Source organism: Thamnophis elegans, chromosome Z, assembly GCF_009769535.1.
Source record: "Thamnophis elegans isolate rThaEle1 chromosome Z, rThaEle1.pri, whole genome shotgun sequence".
NCBI lineage: Eukaryota > Metazoa > Chordata > Lepidosauria > Squamata > Colubridae > Thamnophis > Thamnophis elegans.
In genome coordinates, this window is record NC_045558.1 from 41,778,888 (window position 1) to 41,797,909 (window position 19,022).

General features: G+C 39.1%; 1 protein-coding gene across 4 annotated transcripts in view; it reads left to right on the forward strand.

Moving 5' to 3' along the window:
- Positions 1-803: 803 nt before the first annotated feature.
- The window catches only part of SNX10 (sorting nexin 10), a 44,116-nt gene continuing 25,897 nt past the window's right edge, over positions 804-19,022 (forward strand). Inside the window, exons 1-3 of one of the 4 annotated variants that reach the window (XM_032235376.1) lie at positions 827-913; positions 7,410-7,539; positions 17,884-17,928. In XM_032235376.1, coding sequence (XP_032091267.1) covers positions 17,905-17,928 — 24 coding nt within the window. In that variant the 5' untranslated portion in view covers positions 827-913; positions 7,410-7,539; positions 17,884-17,904. Of the gene's footprint in view, positions 914-7,409; positions 7,540-13,067; positions 13,166-14,940; positions 15,016-17,883; positions 17,929-19,022 lie in introns of all 4 variants that reach the window. The other 3 variants (XM_032235373.1, XM_032235374.1, XM_032235372.1) reach the window with 3 other exon arrangements.

Genomic DNA, 19,022 nt, shown 5'->3' on the forward strand with positions numbered 1-19,022 from the left:
TGGTGTTCTGAGGAATGCTTTTTCCAAAGAACAAGGCATAAGTGGAGTAATTTGACTCACAAGCCATTTTTCTTACACATTTACATATACATATAAAGACATCAGATGAATTGGGCTGCGCTTCACGGTTTTATGGCAGCTCTAACAGTGTACTAATGCGTCTGTTGGACTAGAGTAGACGCCCATCAATTCCACCACGAGGTGGTATGAAGTTGATTGGGCAGGAATATGCCGTCCCCAAATCATTGTTATCCGCGTGCAGAAACTTCAACTCCCAGAATCCCAGGCAGCGGCAACAAAAGACGCCCTAAATTTTCTGAAGTTCTTAACACAATAAAGCGGATGGTTTTCGAATAAATCATCACGAGAGCAAGCTTCCTAAATAGCTTTCTTCCACGGCGCCGTGGGGCTTAAAAGGGTCCTGGGCGTCCCTATCTCTTTCCTCCGATTCCCAGGAGGGGAAAAGAACTGAAAGGAGCAGCGTTGTGAGAAAAGGGCGGGCAGGGTGGTGGTGCTCAGCCAATGTTTTAAACATCAATGCATAAAGCAATAAATATTGAACTCTACAAACCGGCGGAAGAGAGAGATGCGCCAGGGCAGCCGCTCATAATTTAGGCCCCACCACTTTCACCACCCGGGGCTCCTCCAATCAGCCACAGGCGCCCACCACCAGTCTTGGGCGCTTTTCCAGGCCTTTTCCCTTCGACTCACCTTAGCGCAACCGCGGGCGATGACGAAACCTCGGCAACCCCGCCTCTTGCCGGCTATCACGTGGATGCAAAGTCCTTATCCACGACTGGATTCGGTCAGCTGTTGCTGCATTTGTCGGCTTTGTGGTGGCGCGCGAGGAGCTCGAGACTCGTACTGGTTGCTGCTTATTTTTGCCCGTTCCCCTCGCCCCTGCGGAGCCGCGGTAAGTAATTTGAGGCTGGAAAGAAAGGAATGGCGAAAAGATGGGAAAGTATAACAGCAACGTGGTGAGGGATCGCCTTTCCTACAGCGAGGTTGCCCTTGCTGTAGAGTGGCACGACGATTAGATTCTTGTACTACATCTGTCTTCCAAATGGGTTAGACTTCAAGCCCCATTATCCCCAGACAGCGCTGGGCGAGAATTGTGAAATCCAAAATCCATTCAGGAAGGCAACCGGTTGAGAGAGAGGAAGCTGCTATCCTGGATCGCCAGTCTCTGAATGGATAGAGACCCTCCGCTCTTTCTTCCCCGCATGAAGTCCTTCCTCCGTGTTTTTAAATTTGATTTAATTCCGCCGCTTCACTCTGATTGCGCTTTGATAGTGATTTGGCATTACCAAAGTGGTTTAATAGAGGAATATCCGTTCCTTCGTTACCTTTGCCGCCCTGAAAGATTCGCTCCGGAAAGTACCGCGCATAGAATGAACACTAGAACCAGAATTGGTCCAAAATAAAATCTTGTACTACAGTTTTATTTCCTGGTATCTGATGGTTAGGCTCAGGGTGAAAAGATTAGTCAAAGAGAATAATGATTATAATAACAGAGAGCGGTATGATTTCCTCTGCTCCTCCTGGGTGCATCTGTTTGGAAGGACGTCACTATGATTCATTCCTCCTCTGTTATTATTACAGTGCTGACTTTAAGAAATAAGGAGGCGAATTTATCAAAGGAGGAGTAGACTTAGATTCCCCCCCCCCCCGAATTTCACATTCGTGAAAAGCATACTGGAAACTATATAAAAATGCTATCCTGGAGTCTGATGCAATTAATTTTTACTGAATAAGTTTAACCTCAATGCTGCAAGACACCATTTCTTCCACCTCTCATAGATTATATAGGCAAATTTATTCTGTGGTGTGATCAAAACTAAAAAGCCCATTGAAAATAATCATCTTTTAAAATGTGTTGTAAAGAAAAGAAAATGATAATCTGGTATAAATAAATATACAGATTTAAAACCCATTCAATTATTAAGAGAGAGATGTTGGCTTTCCAGAGTCAGTTTAAATTAATTTTCCTGAGTGAATAGAAATAAATGTGTACTATTTGGAGATAAAATAGCCTTTCTCAAAATATGAACTAAGCAAGAAACAGAAATCAAATAATAAGAAAATTGCTGAAGACAACGGGATGACCTGCTTTCTGCAAATAAAAGTCTTATATATATATTCAAACTTGGAACATGGGCTGCACAGCAGAGCTAAACTCCTTGCCTCTATCTCATGTATATAGCTAAATTTCTAGTATGAGTCTAACATGTTCATTTGAAATAGAAATGAAAGGAAAGAGAAGAGGATTAGATTAGAATAGAATAGAGCTGGAAGGGAACTTGGAGGCCTTCTAGCCCATTTAAGAAGGTTTTTTAAAATGAATATATGAAGAGAACACCCAATCCTTAGCTGAATTCTCCAGAACTCTTCATCATGCAAGAGGTTTGGATAACATATATATATATATATTTTAAATAATCTTTTTTAAAAAACACCCTATATTTAAAAAATATTATTAAAATTGCTCTTAATGTTGCATGGTTGTGAAGGATTTTTGTATTTTTTTACATTAAATTAATGTATGAAATGGATGGGTACAATTGTCCTTCCACTTCCCAATATTGTGTATTTTGTATTAATGCTTTCAATGCTTGTGAGAAGAGCTCATCACAAATTGTATGCATTTATGTCATTGTCGATTCTTGAAGAGTCCAGCATTAGTCCCTGCTGTTTTCCTCACTAGAATTTGGAAGGGGATTGCCTTTGCTTGCTTCCTAAATTGAAAGAGTGTGAGTGGCCCAAGGTTACCTCACTGGCATTGTGCCTCAGGTGGGATTAGCATTTATGATCACCAGGTTTGTGGGCCAGCATTTTAACTGCTACACCAAACATGCTCAGAATTATTTCAGGCAAGCTGATAGAACTGCTTGTGTATAAATTGATATACACTCTTATACGTCTTTGGCTGCGTGTATTATATAAATATGATATTCATATTTACTAACTATTTTAATAAGAGTTGACAAGCATTGTTGCTAGTGCCATTCAACCACAGTCTTATCTAATGATGTGTCAGTTCTGTGTGGTAGGTAAGGGATTCCTAAAGTGCTCTTTATTGTTGTAGAGTATAGTATCAGAATCTTGAACCTCCTTTTTTAGAATTTATCTCTGCTCCATCTTAAACAAATCCTCATCTTCATTTTGTTGAATATAAGTTCTTTTTCCCATTTTGTTTTTTCTCAAGATCCAGTAATCTCTTCAGAGATAAGCCTATTAATAGTTCACTCATTCCTTTTCCATTCCCAATGGAATTGTGTATTTGGAAACTAGATAAAGGGCCTGAAGAAAAGAAGCTAAGGCAGGAGAACAAAAAGTGTGGTTTATTGGCACCCTGTTTGATGCCCCCAAATCCTTCCTATAGTAGGTGGAACTATAGATTGCAGCCTGGCATTTAGGAGGATTGGGGGAATCTTAAGAGCAACATAGGTGCCTTAAAAATTGTAGAAGATTAAGATGCCCATTTGAGCCATTAAAATACCAGCTGAACCTCCACCCTATAAAAATGAACTTTGCTTTGGAATAGGGCCCTTGATATGCTGTGCAATCTGTTTTAGGTTTAGGTTTTAGGTTTAGGTTTTATTGGGATTTATATGCCGCCCTTTTCCCTGAGGGGACTCAGGGCGGCTTACAACCACAGGGGAGGGGAAGTGCAAGGTCAAAACAAACACTTTGTGAACAAAAGAAAAATAATAAAACACAACTTTCATTCAGCAATCAAACACTCGGGCGGGTAATTGGAAGCCTATCCCCAGGCCTGCTGGGAGAGCCAGATCTTAAGGGCTGCGCGGAAGGTCTGGATCGTGGTGAGGGTGCGGATCTCCATGGGGAGCTCGTTCCATAGGGTCGGGGCAGCAACAGAAAAGGCTCTCCTCCGTGTGGTCGCCAGTCGACATTGACTGGCAGATGGAATTCGGAGGAGGCCCAGTCTGTGCGATCTGATTGGTCGATTTAGGGAGGTAATCGGCAGAAGGCGGTCTCTCAATCTGTTGTGCTCTCAAGGCAACCTGACTTAAAATATGTGATTAGGTTTAATACAGATATTCAACTGAACACATCTAGATTCCTCTTATGCTATGACAGTTTAACGTAAATTGAACAGACTGGCCAAATACCATTTGATGTACTTAGCAATAAACTAAAGTTCTGTTTCTAGATACAAGGGATTGTCCAAAGGTTAAGCAAAGCAACTTTAGCATCTTGTGTAACTGACAATTCCATACCGAGGCAGCAGTTTACAAAGGAATATTAATACAGGTGATAAGTACAATACAACTTGTCAATTAATACAATAATGCAATAGCAGAGTTAGAAGGGACCTTGGAGGTCTTCTAGTCCAACCCCCTGCCTAGGCAGGAAACCTCATACTGTTTCAGACAGATGGATATCCAACATCTTCTTAAAGACTTGCAGTGTTGGGGCATTCACAACTTTGGAGGCAAGCTGTTCCACTGATTAATTGTTCTAACTGTTAGGAAATTTCTCCTCAGTTCTCCTTGATTAGTTTCCACCCATTGCTTCTTGTTCTACCCTCAGGTGCCTTGGAGAATAGTCTGACTCTCTCTTCTTTGTGGCAACCCCTGAGATATTGGAACACTGCTATCATATCTCCCCTAGTCTTTATTTCTCTTAAACTAAACATACCCAGTTCCTGCAACTGTTCTTCATATGTTTTACCCTCCAGTCACCTAATCATCTTTGTTGTTCTTCTCTGCACTCTTTCCAGAGTCTCCACATCTTTTCTACATTGTGGCGACCAGAACTGAATGCATTATTCCAAGTGTGGCCTTACCAAGGCATTATAAAGTGGTATTAACACTTCACGTGATCTTGATTCTATCCCTCTATTTATGCAGCCTAGAACTGTGTTGGCTTTTTTGGCAGCTGCTGCACACTGCTGGCTCATATTTAAATGGTTGTCCACGAGGACTCCAAGATCCCTTTCACAGTTTCTACTACTGAGCAAGGTACCACCTATACTGTACCTGTCCATTTCGTTTTTGTTGCCTAAATGTAGAACCTTACTCTTTTCACCATTGAATTTCATTTTATTAGATAGTGCCCAATGTTCAAGTTTGTCAAGATCCTTCTGTATTTTAAGCCTATCTTCTGGAGTGTTGGCTATTTCTGCCAGTTTGGTGTCATCTGCAAATTGATGAGTTCCCCATTTATTCTCTCATCCAAATCATTACTTGAGAATAGAATATATTTTGTGGCATTAGACCAGTTTGGTCTAGTGGTTAGGGCACCAAGTTAGAACCCAGGAGACTAAGTTCTAGTATCACTTTAGTCATAAAAGCCAGCTGGGTGACTTTTGGCCAGTCACTCTCTGTCAACCCAACCCATCTCACAGTGTTTTGTTGTGTGGAAAATATGAGGAGGAAAGAGTCTTAGATATGTTTAGCATCTTGAGTTATTTATAAAAATAATACAGACGGGATAATAAATTACACCTACCCACCTATATCCAACTGATATCTTTTATATTACATCTCTTCAATTTCCAAAAAAACAGCCAGTAAATCATCTTTTAACAATTCAACTGCCTACTTCAGCTGTGAAGACAGCGTGTACATTGTGTACTACTTATCTTCAGGAATAAAACTAGAAAAATAATATTTTTGAAGTTTTTTCGGAAAAAAGGGTTTTTCAAAATTCTCCACTAGTTTTTTTTTGGGGGGGGGGACAGAAAAATACAGTAGATCATGTGTCTATATTTCTTGAGAGGAAGGAAACATTCTCTAATTGCTCAAGAAGTATTGCTATTGAAAGAGCTCAGCAAAAAGTTTTTTTCTTTAGGATTGATTGAAGGATAGAAAACTAGAGAAACTTCAGGCTGCTGAAGACATGATTATATGAAGAAAGCCAAGACATCCACATTCACCTATCTCCCATCTTGATATAAAGTAGGGTAGTTTGTTTATTAATCAAATTTATATGGCTGCCCGATCTCATAGAAATTATGTACCATACATCAGTCAAGTAAAACCATAAGTAAATAAAACAATCATTACCTAAAATCATAATAAAATAATTATTAGAACATTAAAAGCTATAAAAGCAGAATTAGAGTAAGAAAAGAAAATGATAGATGGAGAGATGTTAATAACAGAGCCATTTCATGAGTTCATGTGGTCGTCGTTTTTCACAGCATGTTAGGTTAGGCTAAAGTTTATATAGTCCATTGTTTAGTGCAGAGGTGGATTCATCAGATTCTGATCAGTTCTGGAGAACCAGTAATGGAAATTTTGAATAGTCTGGAGGACCAGTAAATACCACCACTGACTGGCTCTGTCCCCATCTATTCTCTGCCTCCTGAGTCCCAGCTGATTGGGAGGAAATGGGGATTTTGCGGTATCCTTTCCCTGGAGTGGGGTGGGAATGGAGATTTTACAGTGTCCTTCCCCTGCCACACTCGCCAAGTCATGCCATGCCCACCAAGCCACACCCACAGAACCGGTAGTAAAAATTTTTGTATCCCATGACTGGATTAGTGTATGATAAAATTGGCTTAGCATGTTGCATAGATGTCTGTGGGCATAATGTTTCATGTTAATACAGGTATCGGGTTTTAATAATTCAGATCTAAGGGTTAGGATAGTCTGTAAACCAAACATAACTGTATTATAGGAGAGAATTCAGGGTTGGTGTCCATTTAGTGGCATTCTGAGTTTGTAATTGTTAAATATTTTATGGATTTATTCTATCCCTATTAATAAGACAAAAAGGCCTCTTATGTTGAGTGTTAATACTTGATTCATATTTCATTAGGCAGTGTACATATTTTTCATCTTTTATAATTTTATCCTTATCAAAAATCCACAACATAAAAGTAAAAAATACCTTATTAGTGCAACATTTTAGCAGACAACTAAAATGTCAAAAATAGTCTTCAAGTTTCTGAATTCCCTAAAGTAGGCAAATATTTTTGTTTCTACTGAAAGCTTCACAATTTATTGGAGACTTGAATCCAAAACTCTTCTGTGTTATTTTGACATTGTAATCACTATTTAACATGAGCTCTCCTAGCTCGGAAAACGGCAGTTGCATGCCTCTCCCATTTCAGTCATTGAAATAAATCAGTTCCATTGGTGTTTCATTTTTTGAATGGTGAGCTAAGTGAATCAACATTCATAGGAAATTGCCAAGCTCATCTATACATGCTTTGTTTGATTAGTTTGTTATTTTCTGAACTTAGGTTTAAAAAGAAAAAGAATTTCTTTTTTTTTTGTATTTACATTACTATTTATTTTTTTCTCGAGAACTGTTTAACATGTGACATCACAGATTTTCCTGGATGTTTATCACATTTCACCTTAAAAATTGGCACATATTATTGGTTATCCAAATATGTGTCGTAACTTGTCCCTGTGTTTCCTCTCTCCCTGAAGGTTCACTGTATTCCCTACTTTGTCCATCTGTGTTGGACTAGAGGTTTTCGCAACAAATGTGACAACTTGAGAAAGATTGGCTCATAGACAACTCATATAGAGTTGTGAGCAGATTCACAGTGGAAGCAAGGTAACTCAAGCTGATCTTGGTTCCATATTAGAGAACTTAAGTTCTGCCATAGAAATCTCTTTGAAATCAGTTGGATTTTAGACAATATAAATTGTCTTGTTACTAGTACTTGAATCTGAGAGAGGGAAAGGCAAGGCTTCAATGAAACTCATAAGCTTCTATCCTAATTCTTCTTAATTCTTTTCAAATCATCCATTATTTTGGCCTCTAAATACTATGTCAAAGAAGGCATACAAAAGAACACCAGATCTATTTTAGTTTTCTTTCCCTATCATTTGTTTACACAGGTATAAAATTTCAGTCTAGATGGAGACTGGATTATTTTACTCCAGGTGGGCAAGTAGCTTTACAGTGGAGTTAGCCCTGCATGAATGTAGGTAATTTAAAGCTCCTTTCAGGAGCTTTGTAAAACTGGCAGGAGATAATGAGACCATTACAAACATCTGACAGATTGATTCCCCTGAATTCTTTAACTGCTGAAACTATATAGAAATATGGCTAAATAAATAATGTCATATTATTGCATTTTACAGATTCTATTTTTCCCCACAGTTTTGTAATAGCAGTGTAGTTTTATTCATAGCATGTACAGCCTTAATCTTTTACAGTATTGCAATAATGGATTTGTTATTTCATTTATTGAATTTCAAAGCTAATTTCCCCCTCCTCAAATGAATCCAAGTGACATACAGTATTTAAAAGAATACATAATTCAAAAGTGTCATCATTGTTTGGATAAAATTATATAAATGATATGTTAACAACAGATCTGAGAACAGACCTACATCTTTCTTAAGAGCTTCCTAGAACATTTGGAGAATGGGAATCATTCATGTCTCTAGACAGATGCTGTTTCAAAGTGCAGGGACAGAGAAGAGTCAAGATGGCATAGAAAAGCCACCTGTGGGCCATAAAACTCCATCCCATTTGCAAACACCAGTTTTGAAGCAGTTGCAATGGATTGTAACTGCTCCAACAATTGGGGCTGCTGCCACCATGAAATCATGTGGCTTGGGGATGGAACTGTTCCTGACTATATGCAGGGATGCTGAGGGGTGAAGCAGCCGTGCCTCCTTCTCCAACACAAACTCTGGGGATCTTCCAAAGATAAGTGTGAGATGGGGGTAGGGAAAAGATTGTAGGGCCCAGTGGGATGGGAAACAAACCTAAAACCTTCAATGACCTAGTGTGTGTGTGTGTGTGTGTGTGTGTGTGTGTGTGTGTGTGTGTGTGTGTGTAAAATAGGTTAAGGATTGCAAAGACCCTGAGATATAGGAAGAGGAGCCCAGGTTGCTTCAAAGAGTGGGCAAGATCTGTGTCAGGTAAGCCTGGCCAGAGGTAGGCATTCCAGAGTGTCCCTCATCCCACAGATACCCCATGCTCTACTTAACAACCTGCATGGTTTCTTAAGTAGGAAAAGCTGAAAATTCTGCTTACATTCAGAACAGGTTTCTAAATTCAAATATGATAAAAATAAATTCATTCTGACTTCTCACATTGTATGAAGTTGACATGTGATATTTTTGGTTTTGGCTTGTTATGTTTTGCAGACTCAACCACTTTGGTTTGTAAATAGTTTTTGTGGCTTAGCCTATGGTGTGATCTCAGTTATTATGATGTCTGCTTAAGATGAGATAAGAAAATGCAATCTCAAATAGAAAAAGCTTTTTGAATTGGGTATAGAGCATTGGTGAAGAATGTAGCCGAAGAATCCTACGCAAAACCAGGCATTCACCGGTTGATTTGAATTCCTCACAGAGAAACAGTAGAGAGGTCTACAGTAAATAACTGACAAGTGTCTTCTTTCCTTTAATCATTCTCAGCTTTCCAATCTGGCAACCTTAGTTAAAAATGAAATATGATCTGAATAACAATAATTTATTATTTTGGTTTGTTACACCATTCACACTGGATTTGGCATTTTAGTCTACCTACAAGTCATTACCAATGACCTGGGACAGGCGGATTAAGGGCATTGTTGCAGAACGTTAGTTATTCTGAATAAAGCGACTTTTGCAATTGCACCCACGAACACCTTACTATTTGTACAGTTAGTCCTCAACTTACAAGCACAATTGAGTCTAAAATTTCTGTTGCTAAGCGGGACAGTTGTTAAGTGAGTTTTACCCCATTTTGCTTTCTTGCCATAGTTATTTAAGTAAATCCTTACACTACTTAGTAATACAGTTGTTAAATTAATCTGGATTTCCCATTTATTGTCAGGTCACAAAAGTTATCACATGACCTCGGGACAATGCAGCCATTATAAATATCTTAAACATCTGAATTGTGGATCACATGACTATGGGGATGCTGCAGTGATTGTGAAAAATGTTCATAACTTTTTTCCCCAGTGCTGTTGTAAATTCAAATCGTCACTAAATAAACTGTTGTAAGTTGTGCTGTACTACTGTATATACTCGAGTATAAGCCTAGTTTTTCAGCCCACTTTTTGGGCTGAAAAAAGCCGCCTCGGCTTATACTCGAGTCAGTGAAAAATTTGCCCGAAATGGAGGAGAAAAAGGGGCGGGGCCATGCCGCTGGGTGACACTCGTGAATGGCCCAGTGCCCCTGTGAGTTTCCCCTCCCTCTGTGTCAGTTTGCCACGCAGCGCGCACCGCACCATCCCCCCTCCTCACGTTCTAATGTAATGCAGGGCTGTCTTACGATTCCCCTTCCTCCCCCTCCTGCCGCTCTGCAACGATGTCCCACCTCCTCCTTGTTATGGCAAGCAGCCACATAGCGATGTCCCACCTCCTCTGGTACAGTGATCCAATGATGAATCACTGTGCCGTGTGTCATAGGAGGCGGGACATCGCTCCCGCGGCTGCACGGGACATCATCATCACAGCGGGACATCAGCATCATGAGGTGAGTGAAGTATTTCATTGAATACACCGCTAGTTTACTGTTTTTCTTTGAAATAAATATTCAAAAACATTATTGGTATCTATTTTTATTTTTGAAATTTACCGGTAGCTGCTGCATTTCCCACCCTAGGCTTATACTCGAGTCAATAACTTTTCCAGTTTTTTGTGGTAACATTAGGTGCCTCGGCTTATATTCGGGTCGGCCTATACTCGAGTATATACGGTACTTTGCTTCCTTTGTCTTTCTATTTCCATTTTGTTATCTTCTCCATTTCTTTCTCTCCTATTCTTGTGTCTCCAGGTAGTCCAAGTCTACTATGCAGACTTTTTTGTTTTTTTCTCATTGACATTTGCTAAATCTGTTATGTGGCAGGTGCTTCTCTGTTCTTCATTTTCTATTACTTTCTCCATTTTATGGTCCTATCAGTTCTTGCTTTCAGAGAAATGCAGATCTTTCTATGCCCCATTGTTGCTACTTTGTCATGCCATTGTTTGTAGTCAGTCTCTTTGTAGCAGCTAGCCAGTCTATTATTATTAAATTTATTTGCTGCCCGTTTTGCACTTTGAAGTGACTTTGAGCCAGTGCTTTTATTGTAAAGCTTGTCTGTCTTGCTGTACTTTCATTTCTGAATACTGATTTCTCCATTCAACTTTTTCTTAGCACAATGTCTTTGAACTCTACATGGGAATAAGAAGATCAAAGTAGTGATTGGCTGCAACACAGCACTTTCCTTGGAATATCTCCACTGTCCCCCTCAACACGTGTGCAGACACAGTTGGCAAGTCACATGGCAAGCTTATAGATACGGCAAGTCACATATTATGCATTTAGTGGAGAGTAAACTGATGAAGGCACTTCTAGTGCCTCTAGGGTGAAGCTCTGGAGGCACTAGGGCGTGCCTTCATAAGTTTACTCTCCACTAAATGCATAATATGTGACTTGTCATCTCTAAGTTGACAAACTTGGCCAGGGAGCAAATACCTGAAAGCCCCTACAAATTCTCAATTTTTCAACTATGCTACAAATCAGAGTAGGCTAAAGGGCATAATGCATCTGCAATAGTCTCGGTTCTCACCAATAGATTTATTGATATCTTTTCTTTGCATTTGATACACTTATATTTCAGTTTCTAATGTGACAGTCACATCTAGTCCAATCCGGGGAGGGGGGGAGTGGAAGTCTGTGTTCACAGAAATCAAGAACACTTTAAACAGTTCAATGCTCATTAAGTCAATGGAGGACCTTTCCCTCATAAGTCAGTGCAAATTCATAGCCTAGAGGTATTAGTATGTTCATCCATAATGTAGCATTTTAATGGAATGGAATGGAACACTTCCTTTGGCCAAGTGTGATTAGACACAGAGGGAGTTTATCTCCAATGCAGAAGCTTACAGTGTACCTGCAAAGCAATAGTTTAATCACCATCATCGTAATAATATCAATAAGAAGGGATAGTAAAGATGATGATGAGGATATAATAGCCATTATAGCCATACAGCATGGGTAAATGTACATAGACATTAGACAGTACTGTAAGAATTAGGTATTCAGCTGTGTGATGGCATTGGGGAAGAAACTGTCCCTATGTCTAGTTTCGCCATACAATGTCCTATAGCAGCATCTTGAGGGGAGAAGTTGAAACAATTTATATCCCGGATATGAGGGGTCTGTAAATATTTTTTCAACCCCAAAATACCTCTTTAATTACAAATACCTCTTTACCTTTAGCATTGTCCAATCATCAGAAATAAAACAAACAGGGATTGCAAAGCAACATAATTAAGATATTTCTCATTTTACTGTAAGTCTTTCATACATTACACAATGTGGTACACTCATCTAAAAGATATCTAAGTGCATGGCTAGCATGTGTTTACCTGCTTTCATTTCTGTTAGATTGTTTTGATATTTATTTTTTGCTTCATGAATTATCAAAAGGCTTAATGGTGAGTGAATATAGAAATGCAGCAATTCGATATACTTTACCTACTTAAAAATGTTTTATTTGTTCTCTTTTGAACCTTATTTTACCTTGAGGTTCTACTTCCTTAGTCAGTTACCTTGCATAAACACAACACAGATTACTGTTTCTCTGGCTAACTACCAAAAGAATATGAAAATGCTGTTTGCTGTTGTCACATGAATGTATGATGTTGAATTATGTCAACATCATTCTTTTGGTACTTCTTAGACTGACTAGATAGAATCTAATGAGAGATTAAATAACTTTCATCCATAAATATTTTTATACTTCCAACACAATGTCCATAAATGTTTAACAATTGCTTGTCTAAAAAAAAAGAAATTCATAATATTTTTAGTCCTAATCACTACATTGTATAAGTATATTCTCTTTGAATATTTTGCAAATAGGAAGTACAGAATTCATTGGCAATAGCCCTACTTTTTGAAAAATATTCCTTCCTTATCTATTCAATAGCATAAACTAAGAATGAGAACTAAAAAAAATATAAAGGAAAAATGAGAAACATAAAATAATTTGTTTAAATTAACTTAAAATTATAATTGTTTAAAAAAACACTAGAATTATGACTGATTTAAGCTAGTTAAATTTGAAACTCACTGGGCAGTGTATAGTTAAAATCAGCATTATTCCTCAAAACAATGGGATTTTCCCTTTTATACCTTTTTACTAGGGACCTGAAAGAGGTCATCTGCTTTATATATTGGAACATTGTTTCTCAACCTTGGCAACTTTTAGATGCACGGACTGCAAATTTGCCCTGCTAGCTGGGTAAGTCTGGGAGTTGAAATTCATAGATCTGAAAATTGCTAAATTTGAGAAACTGTGTAGGCCGGAGATTAGATCAAGGTGAGGGCTAATTTGGTGTAATAGTTAAGATACCTGGCTAGGATGGAGTATTGCAGGCTAATTCTGCTAACTGTCAGCAATTTGGCAGTTCGAATCTCACCAGGCTCAACTCAGCCTTTCATCCTTCCGGGGTCAGTAAAATGAGAAGCCAGATTGTTGGTGGCAATATGCTGACTCTGTAAGCTGCTTAGAGAGAGCTGTAAAGCACTGTGAAGTGGTATATAAGTCTAAATGCTATTGCTACTCCATGCTACTTATGATTGATGTCAATCATAATAAGGACTGGGAAATTTGTCTTTAAGCAGCCCAATCATTAAGCAAGATATCAGGTCACTGCAACTTGCTGACTTACCTTGTTGACTTTGTTTGCTGGCTAGGACGGTCACGAGTGGCAATCCTGTGATGTGGGATGCTGTAATCATTATAAATGTGTGATTATTGCCAAGTACCCAAATCAGATCATGTGACCATATGCCACTGATGAAGTTAATACAAGGATCAGCTTTAAATAATGTTTTTCAGTGCCACAGTAACTTTGAATGGTTACTAAACAAATGATTATAAGCAAAGGATTATCTGTATTTATATCACCAGAAAAATATGACTCCAGTCAACTTGAATGAATTCCAAACAGTAAAGTAAGTCCAAAACTGGGAAAGGTTTTTGAAACAGTCATAAGAAGTTAGGGGAAAAGGTACCTCTTATAGCTTCTCCCACCACATACACATTCTTTCCTGCCCTTCAAAATCCTAACCCTAATGCTAAAATAATTATCAAATGGAAATTAATGTTTGTATTTAGACTCATTGGAGAGGTGGATATTGCAAGAAGTAAGAAAGCACACTATGAGGACTACACATTAAAAGGAATATGGTAACATCAGCTGTTTACCTTGTACTTAAGAGGCAAACAAAAGCCTTTAGGATGAAACTTATTAGGGTCTTGTCAGTTTTGCATAGTAGCTGTGAATGGGCCAAAACTTCTAATCAACAAGTTAATGTAATAGCTGATTTTGTGATCTTGCAGCTTGTTAGGAATCAATTCAGTGGTGGGTCTCCATTTTTTTTTACTACTGGTTTGCTTGTGCATGTGCTGGCCGAACTGAGAGCATCCCACCTCTGAATCAATTCTGAGGTGAAAAAAAGCAGCTCAGAAAGATGTGTTTTCGCAATGTCTCTACTCTGGGAGAAGGCAAAAGAGAGAGGAGGGGAGGGGGGAAAAGGGGGGAGGGAGGGGGAGGGTAGCGGGGGGAGGGAGGGGGAGGGTAGCGGGGGGAGGGGGGAGAGAGAGAGGGAGAGAAATCAGGTGAGGAGGTCATGCTGACGATATAAAAGCTAATTTAATCATTCAGCATTAAACTTATCAACCACATTATTACTGTTTGTGAGATCCATTGTGGTTGAACATAGCATTACATGAGAATTGGGAAGTCACGTTAAGATTGTAAGTAAAGACAATGTAAAGGCAGTATGAAATGATAGTTTGTTTTGGACTTTTTCTGTTCTAGCCATGGTTTTGCCATGATATGTGAACCAAAATTAAGACCATCTTAAGCTGCTGTGTTGCAAGTTCAGTTTTACATAAACTGGGTATAAGCATGGGTTTCTTTATAGGTCCATGGGTTGTTAGGAACTGGGCCGCACGTTGGAGGTGAGAGGTGGGCAAGCCAGTGAAACGTAAACTGTTCTGTTCCATAGAAAAATTGTCTTCCAGGAAACTGATCCCTGGTGCCAAAAAGGGACCACTGCTTTATAGAACCAAACAAGCTTGAGGTAAAATATGCTTTCCACAACCTATTTGAGATGATACAAGAACCTACTTTGGCCATCATGCAATTAATCCCCCCCTCCAAAGGAACAAAGTAGTAAATGCTGGCTGGATAGCTGTCATGAAATGAATAAGATATCAGAAGATCTTGGCAGGGGATTGGCAACAATTTTCCAACTTACCTTGTGCAGTACTCATGATAAATACTTAGTGTGTCACAAGATATGATGAATAAGTCCAGCAGGCTCGTGCCTCATAATCATTATTGTACCAGCCTGCTGGAAACCTCATGTACAGTGGCATTAGTAATTTTTGCTTTATGATCATAAAGCATTTCTTGTTCTAGTACCTGTGTTTTATTTTAAAACTGCTAGCTTATGCTCTTAATTCAGTTCCTGAACATTTTGTTTACTTCTGCACTCAGCTGAAAACTGGCTGGGATGTGTTTTTAATCCTTTCGATACTAAGGACTAAGCAAACATAATTAAGCTGCATTTGCAGAGAATGTGATTGAACACTTCTGCAAAAAGCTTTTGCTTTCACTAAGTGTAGAAGACGTGGTCAGAATGTACTTTCCATGTACAAGATCCTATGTCTGAAAACTGGCATTTTCAGGAAGGCTACAAAAAACCCAGTCTGGAAGAACCATTCTGATATAGATAGGCCAAGGATCAGTCTAGATATACAATGGTATCTAGATACAAAGTACCTTTCTATTGAAAAACCGCAAGTCGGTATTTGTTATAGCTATTTTTGGGCAATCTTCAGAAAGCTTAAATCACTCAGATCTGATTAGTACTGAGGTGGTACTTGGTTAGGACAGATAAAAAAAGATGTGATGTCTTGTAGGTACATGCTCGGCTGGTGGAGACAGCAGGTCTGTTATACTCACTGTGCCATTTTGAAGCTGTTTTGGCTAGTCATGGAGTTAATATAGTTCATTACAAAGTGACTTGGAAGCATCCATAGCTTCTTCACGATAGATAAGGGAGCGACAACTGCTTAAAGGGCATTCTGGATAAGTGTTTCCCAAACACCCAGAATTTCTCAGCCAGCGTGTGGTTTAGTTGAAGCATGAAGAAATTTGAGCCAATGAAATAATAAACATGCCTATGTTTTCTGGTGTTTACTATCTTCTATCCAAGGGCAGAGATTTTTGATTGCACTAAGAGGGTGGCATAGCATACCTCTTTGTTTCCCACAGTTAATGTAATTTCTTATTCATTTTAGCAATAGCAATAGCAGTAGACTTATATACCGCTTCATAGGGCTTTCAGCCCTCTCTAAGCGGTTTACAGAGAGTCAGCATATTGCCCCCAACAATCTGGGTCCTCATTTTACCCACCTCGGAAGGATGGAAGGCTGAGTCAACCCTGAGCCGGTGAGATTTGAACCGCTGAACTGCTGATCTAGCAGTAGCCTGCAGTGCTGCATTTAACCACTGCGCCACCTTGGCTCTCATACATTTTGATGTATTACTTCCCACCATGATTTGGAGACAAACTAGTGTGCATGGTGGAGCATGTAAATTCAGCTTCCTATCTCAAGAAAACTATGAAAGCATGTGGTGTGTTTTTACCTGTGTTCCCTGACTTTTCCCAGTGCAAAGAAAGGAAAATGTTAAGGGAAACTCCATTCCTATTTGCTCTGATAGAGGTTGACTGTACACTATATATTTTGACTGCAGGAAAGAGAGAGGGGTCTAATTTTTAATGTGGGTAACAAAAGTATCGCATTCATTTAAAGTCTGTCTTTTTAACACATTTTTCTCTGCCTATGAACTATGCACCAGTTTTTGTACAATTAGATGTATGCTAAAATATGTTTTTCCCCTTGGCATTTAAGCGTTCACAATAGTATTTTTGAGCTACCTTCAGAAAATGTCATATAATTTGTACGACATTCTATTGTTCTATATGTTTTGTTATTTCATTTTGTTGATTTTTTTTGTACTCTGCCCAGATGTGCATTGCATGATATATGCCAGGGGGATATTTTAAATATCTAATAATCGAGCATGAGAGTAACAGTGTTTTTAATGTTCATTTATTATATTAATTTTTCTCCAAAATGCTTTGGGCAGTGTACTTCATCTTTACAATAACCATATGAAACAGGAGAAAAGGTAACTGGGCCAAAGCCATTTAGATAAATTGTTATGACAACATGGGATTCAACCAGGAATGGGCTGCTGGGGGTTTGCAGGGGTTTGGGAGAACCTCTAGCTAAGATTCTGTGCAGTTTGGAGAACCCCCAAATCCCACTCTTGCCCACCCCTTCCCTCCAGGAGTCTCCACATGGCTCTTTTTGGATGCAGATAAGTGCAGGGCGTGCGCTTAGGCTCAGTGGAGGGTGAAAAACAGGCATATCGGAAATTTGGAAGGCTGGAAAGGGGTCTTTTTCCAGCCTCCAGAGGGCTGTTTTCGCCCTTCCGGAGGCTTGAGGAAAGCCTCTGGAGTCCGGGGAGGGCAGTATGCCAGCTAGGCCATGCCCACCTAGCAACCGGGCAGAGAACCCTTGCTAAAATGTTGGAAGCCACCCCAGGATTCAACAGTGTATCTTTCCATTTTACTTCTCTCCACAGTACAGAATTGGCAAAATACCCTTCTCGATGGTAGCATATTTCTGAAGAGAGAGTCAGTTGGATATAGTAGTTAAAATACCAGGCTACAAATCAGTAAACCCTGAGTTCTCGTTCACTTTAGGCACAAAGCCAGCTTGATGACCTTGTGCCAGTCAATCTTTCTCAGCTCCAAGAAGCAGCCAATGACAAACAACTTCCAAAATCATGCCAAGAAAACTGCAAACATTTAAAAAGTGATTTAATTCCTTCAGTGGTGTTTAACCAGGATTTGCTACTTTTTCTGTTTTAGATTGATTTACATACTTTGAAGATGACCCCAAAGCATGAAAAACAGGTAAACACTGCATGTTACATTTTAAAAATACAACACTAAACACGTTTTGGCCTCAGTGAAAGTGGAAATGTGCCTAACTGCTATGAATGAACCGTGTAACTCAATTTCCCCTTTTCAGATATTTTTGTAGAATCTTAGGACATGAAGAAGATTGTGTAACTGCTACTCTGAAGAAATGGCAAAAAGCCCTTTTCACTGAATATGAAATGCTTAGAGCCATATAGCTTTTGAAAGTATGGTTGCAATCAGAGGAAATTTCACTGACACTTTCTGTTTCTTAAGGTTTGAAAACAAAGAAAAGCTGGAGACCTCTGGCATGTATATTTCTGTAGAATATACTTTTTAAACTTTCTTAAAGTAAGTTTTCCCCAAGTGAAATTTCTGACCTAATTGTTAATCGAGGTTAGAGAGGTGAGCATCGCCCCCTAGAGTTGGGAATGACTAGCATATATTGCAAGGGGAACCTTTACCTAAAGGTTTCTTAGAGAACCAATTTGGTACAGTGGTTAAGACATTGAGGTAGCATGAAGCCAGCCAGTTCAATCTAGGCTAGTCGCTTTCTGTTAGCCATTGGAAGGAGACAATGGCAAATAACTTATGAAAAACCTTGCCAAGAAAACTGCAGGAAGCTGTCCAGGGAGCCTCTGAGAATCGGATGTGATTGAACAGAATGAAAAAAAAAATACTACAGAGCTTGCAGGAAACATGATAACGAATATGATTTTAGGAAGAAAACTGCTGAATTGTCAACATGTTTTGTAACTAACTGACATTTTTTCCATTTTTGCTTCCACTCCAGTCTTTAGAGGACTACTTCCCTTTGGCATCCTGGTTAGACTGCTTCTTTCTTTCAACCTGTCCACTAATTCTTGGAGGGAGAGGAAAGACTGTTTAACAGACAGATCCAAAGCTGCAAGGCTACAGAATCTATCTTGGCTTGGATACCAATTAGTGATACATGCACATTCTCCTATTTGGGTTTGCACTGTGGCTCAGCTCTTGATGGCATTTACTGGACTTATTCCATGCCCACATTAGACCTTGTTGTGCATACAGTAATTTTTTTCTGTGCTTTTCATCTCTTTATTACACTG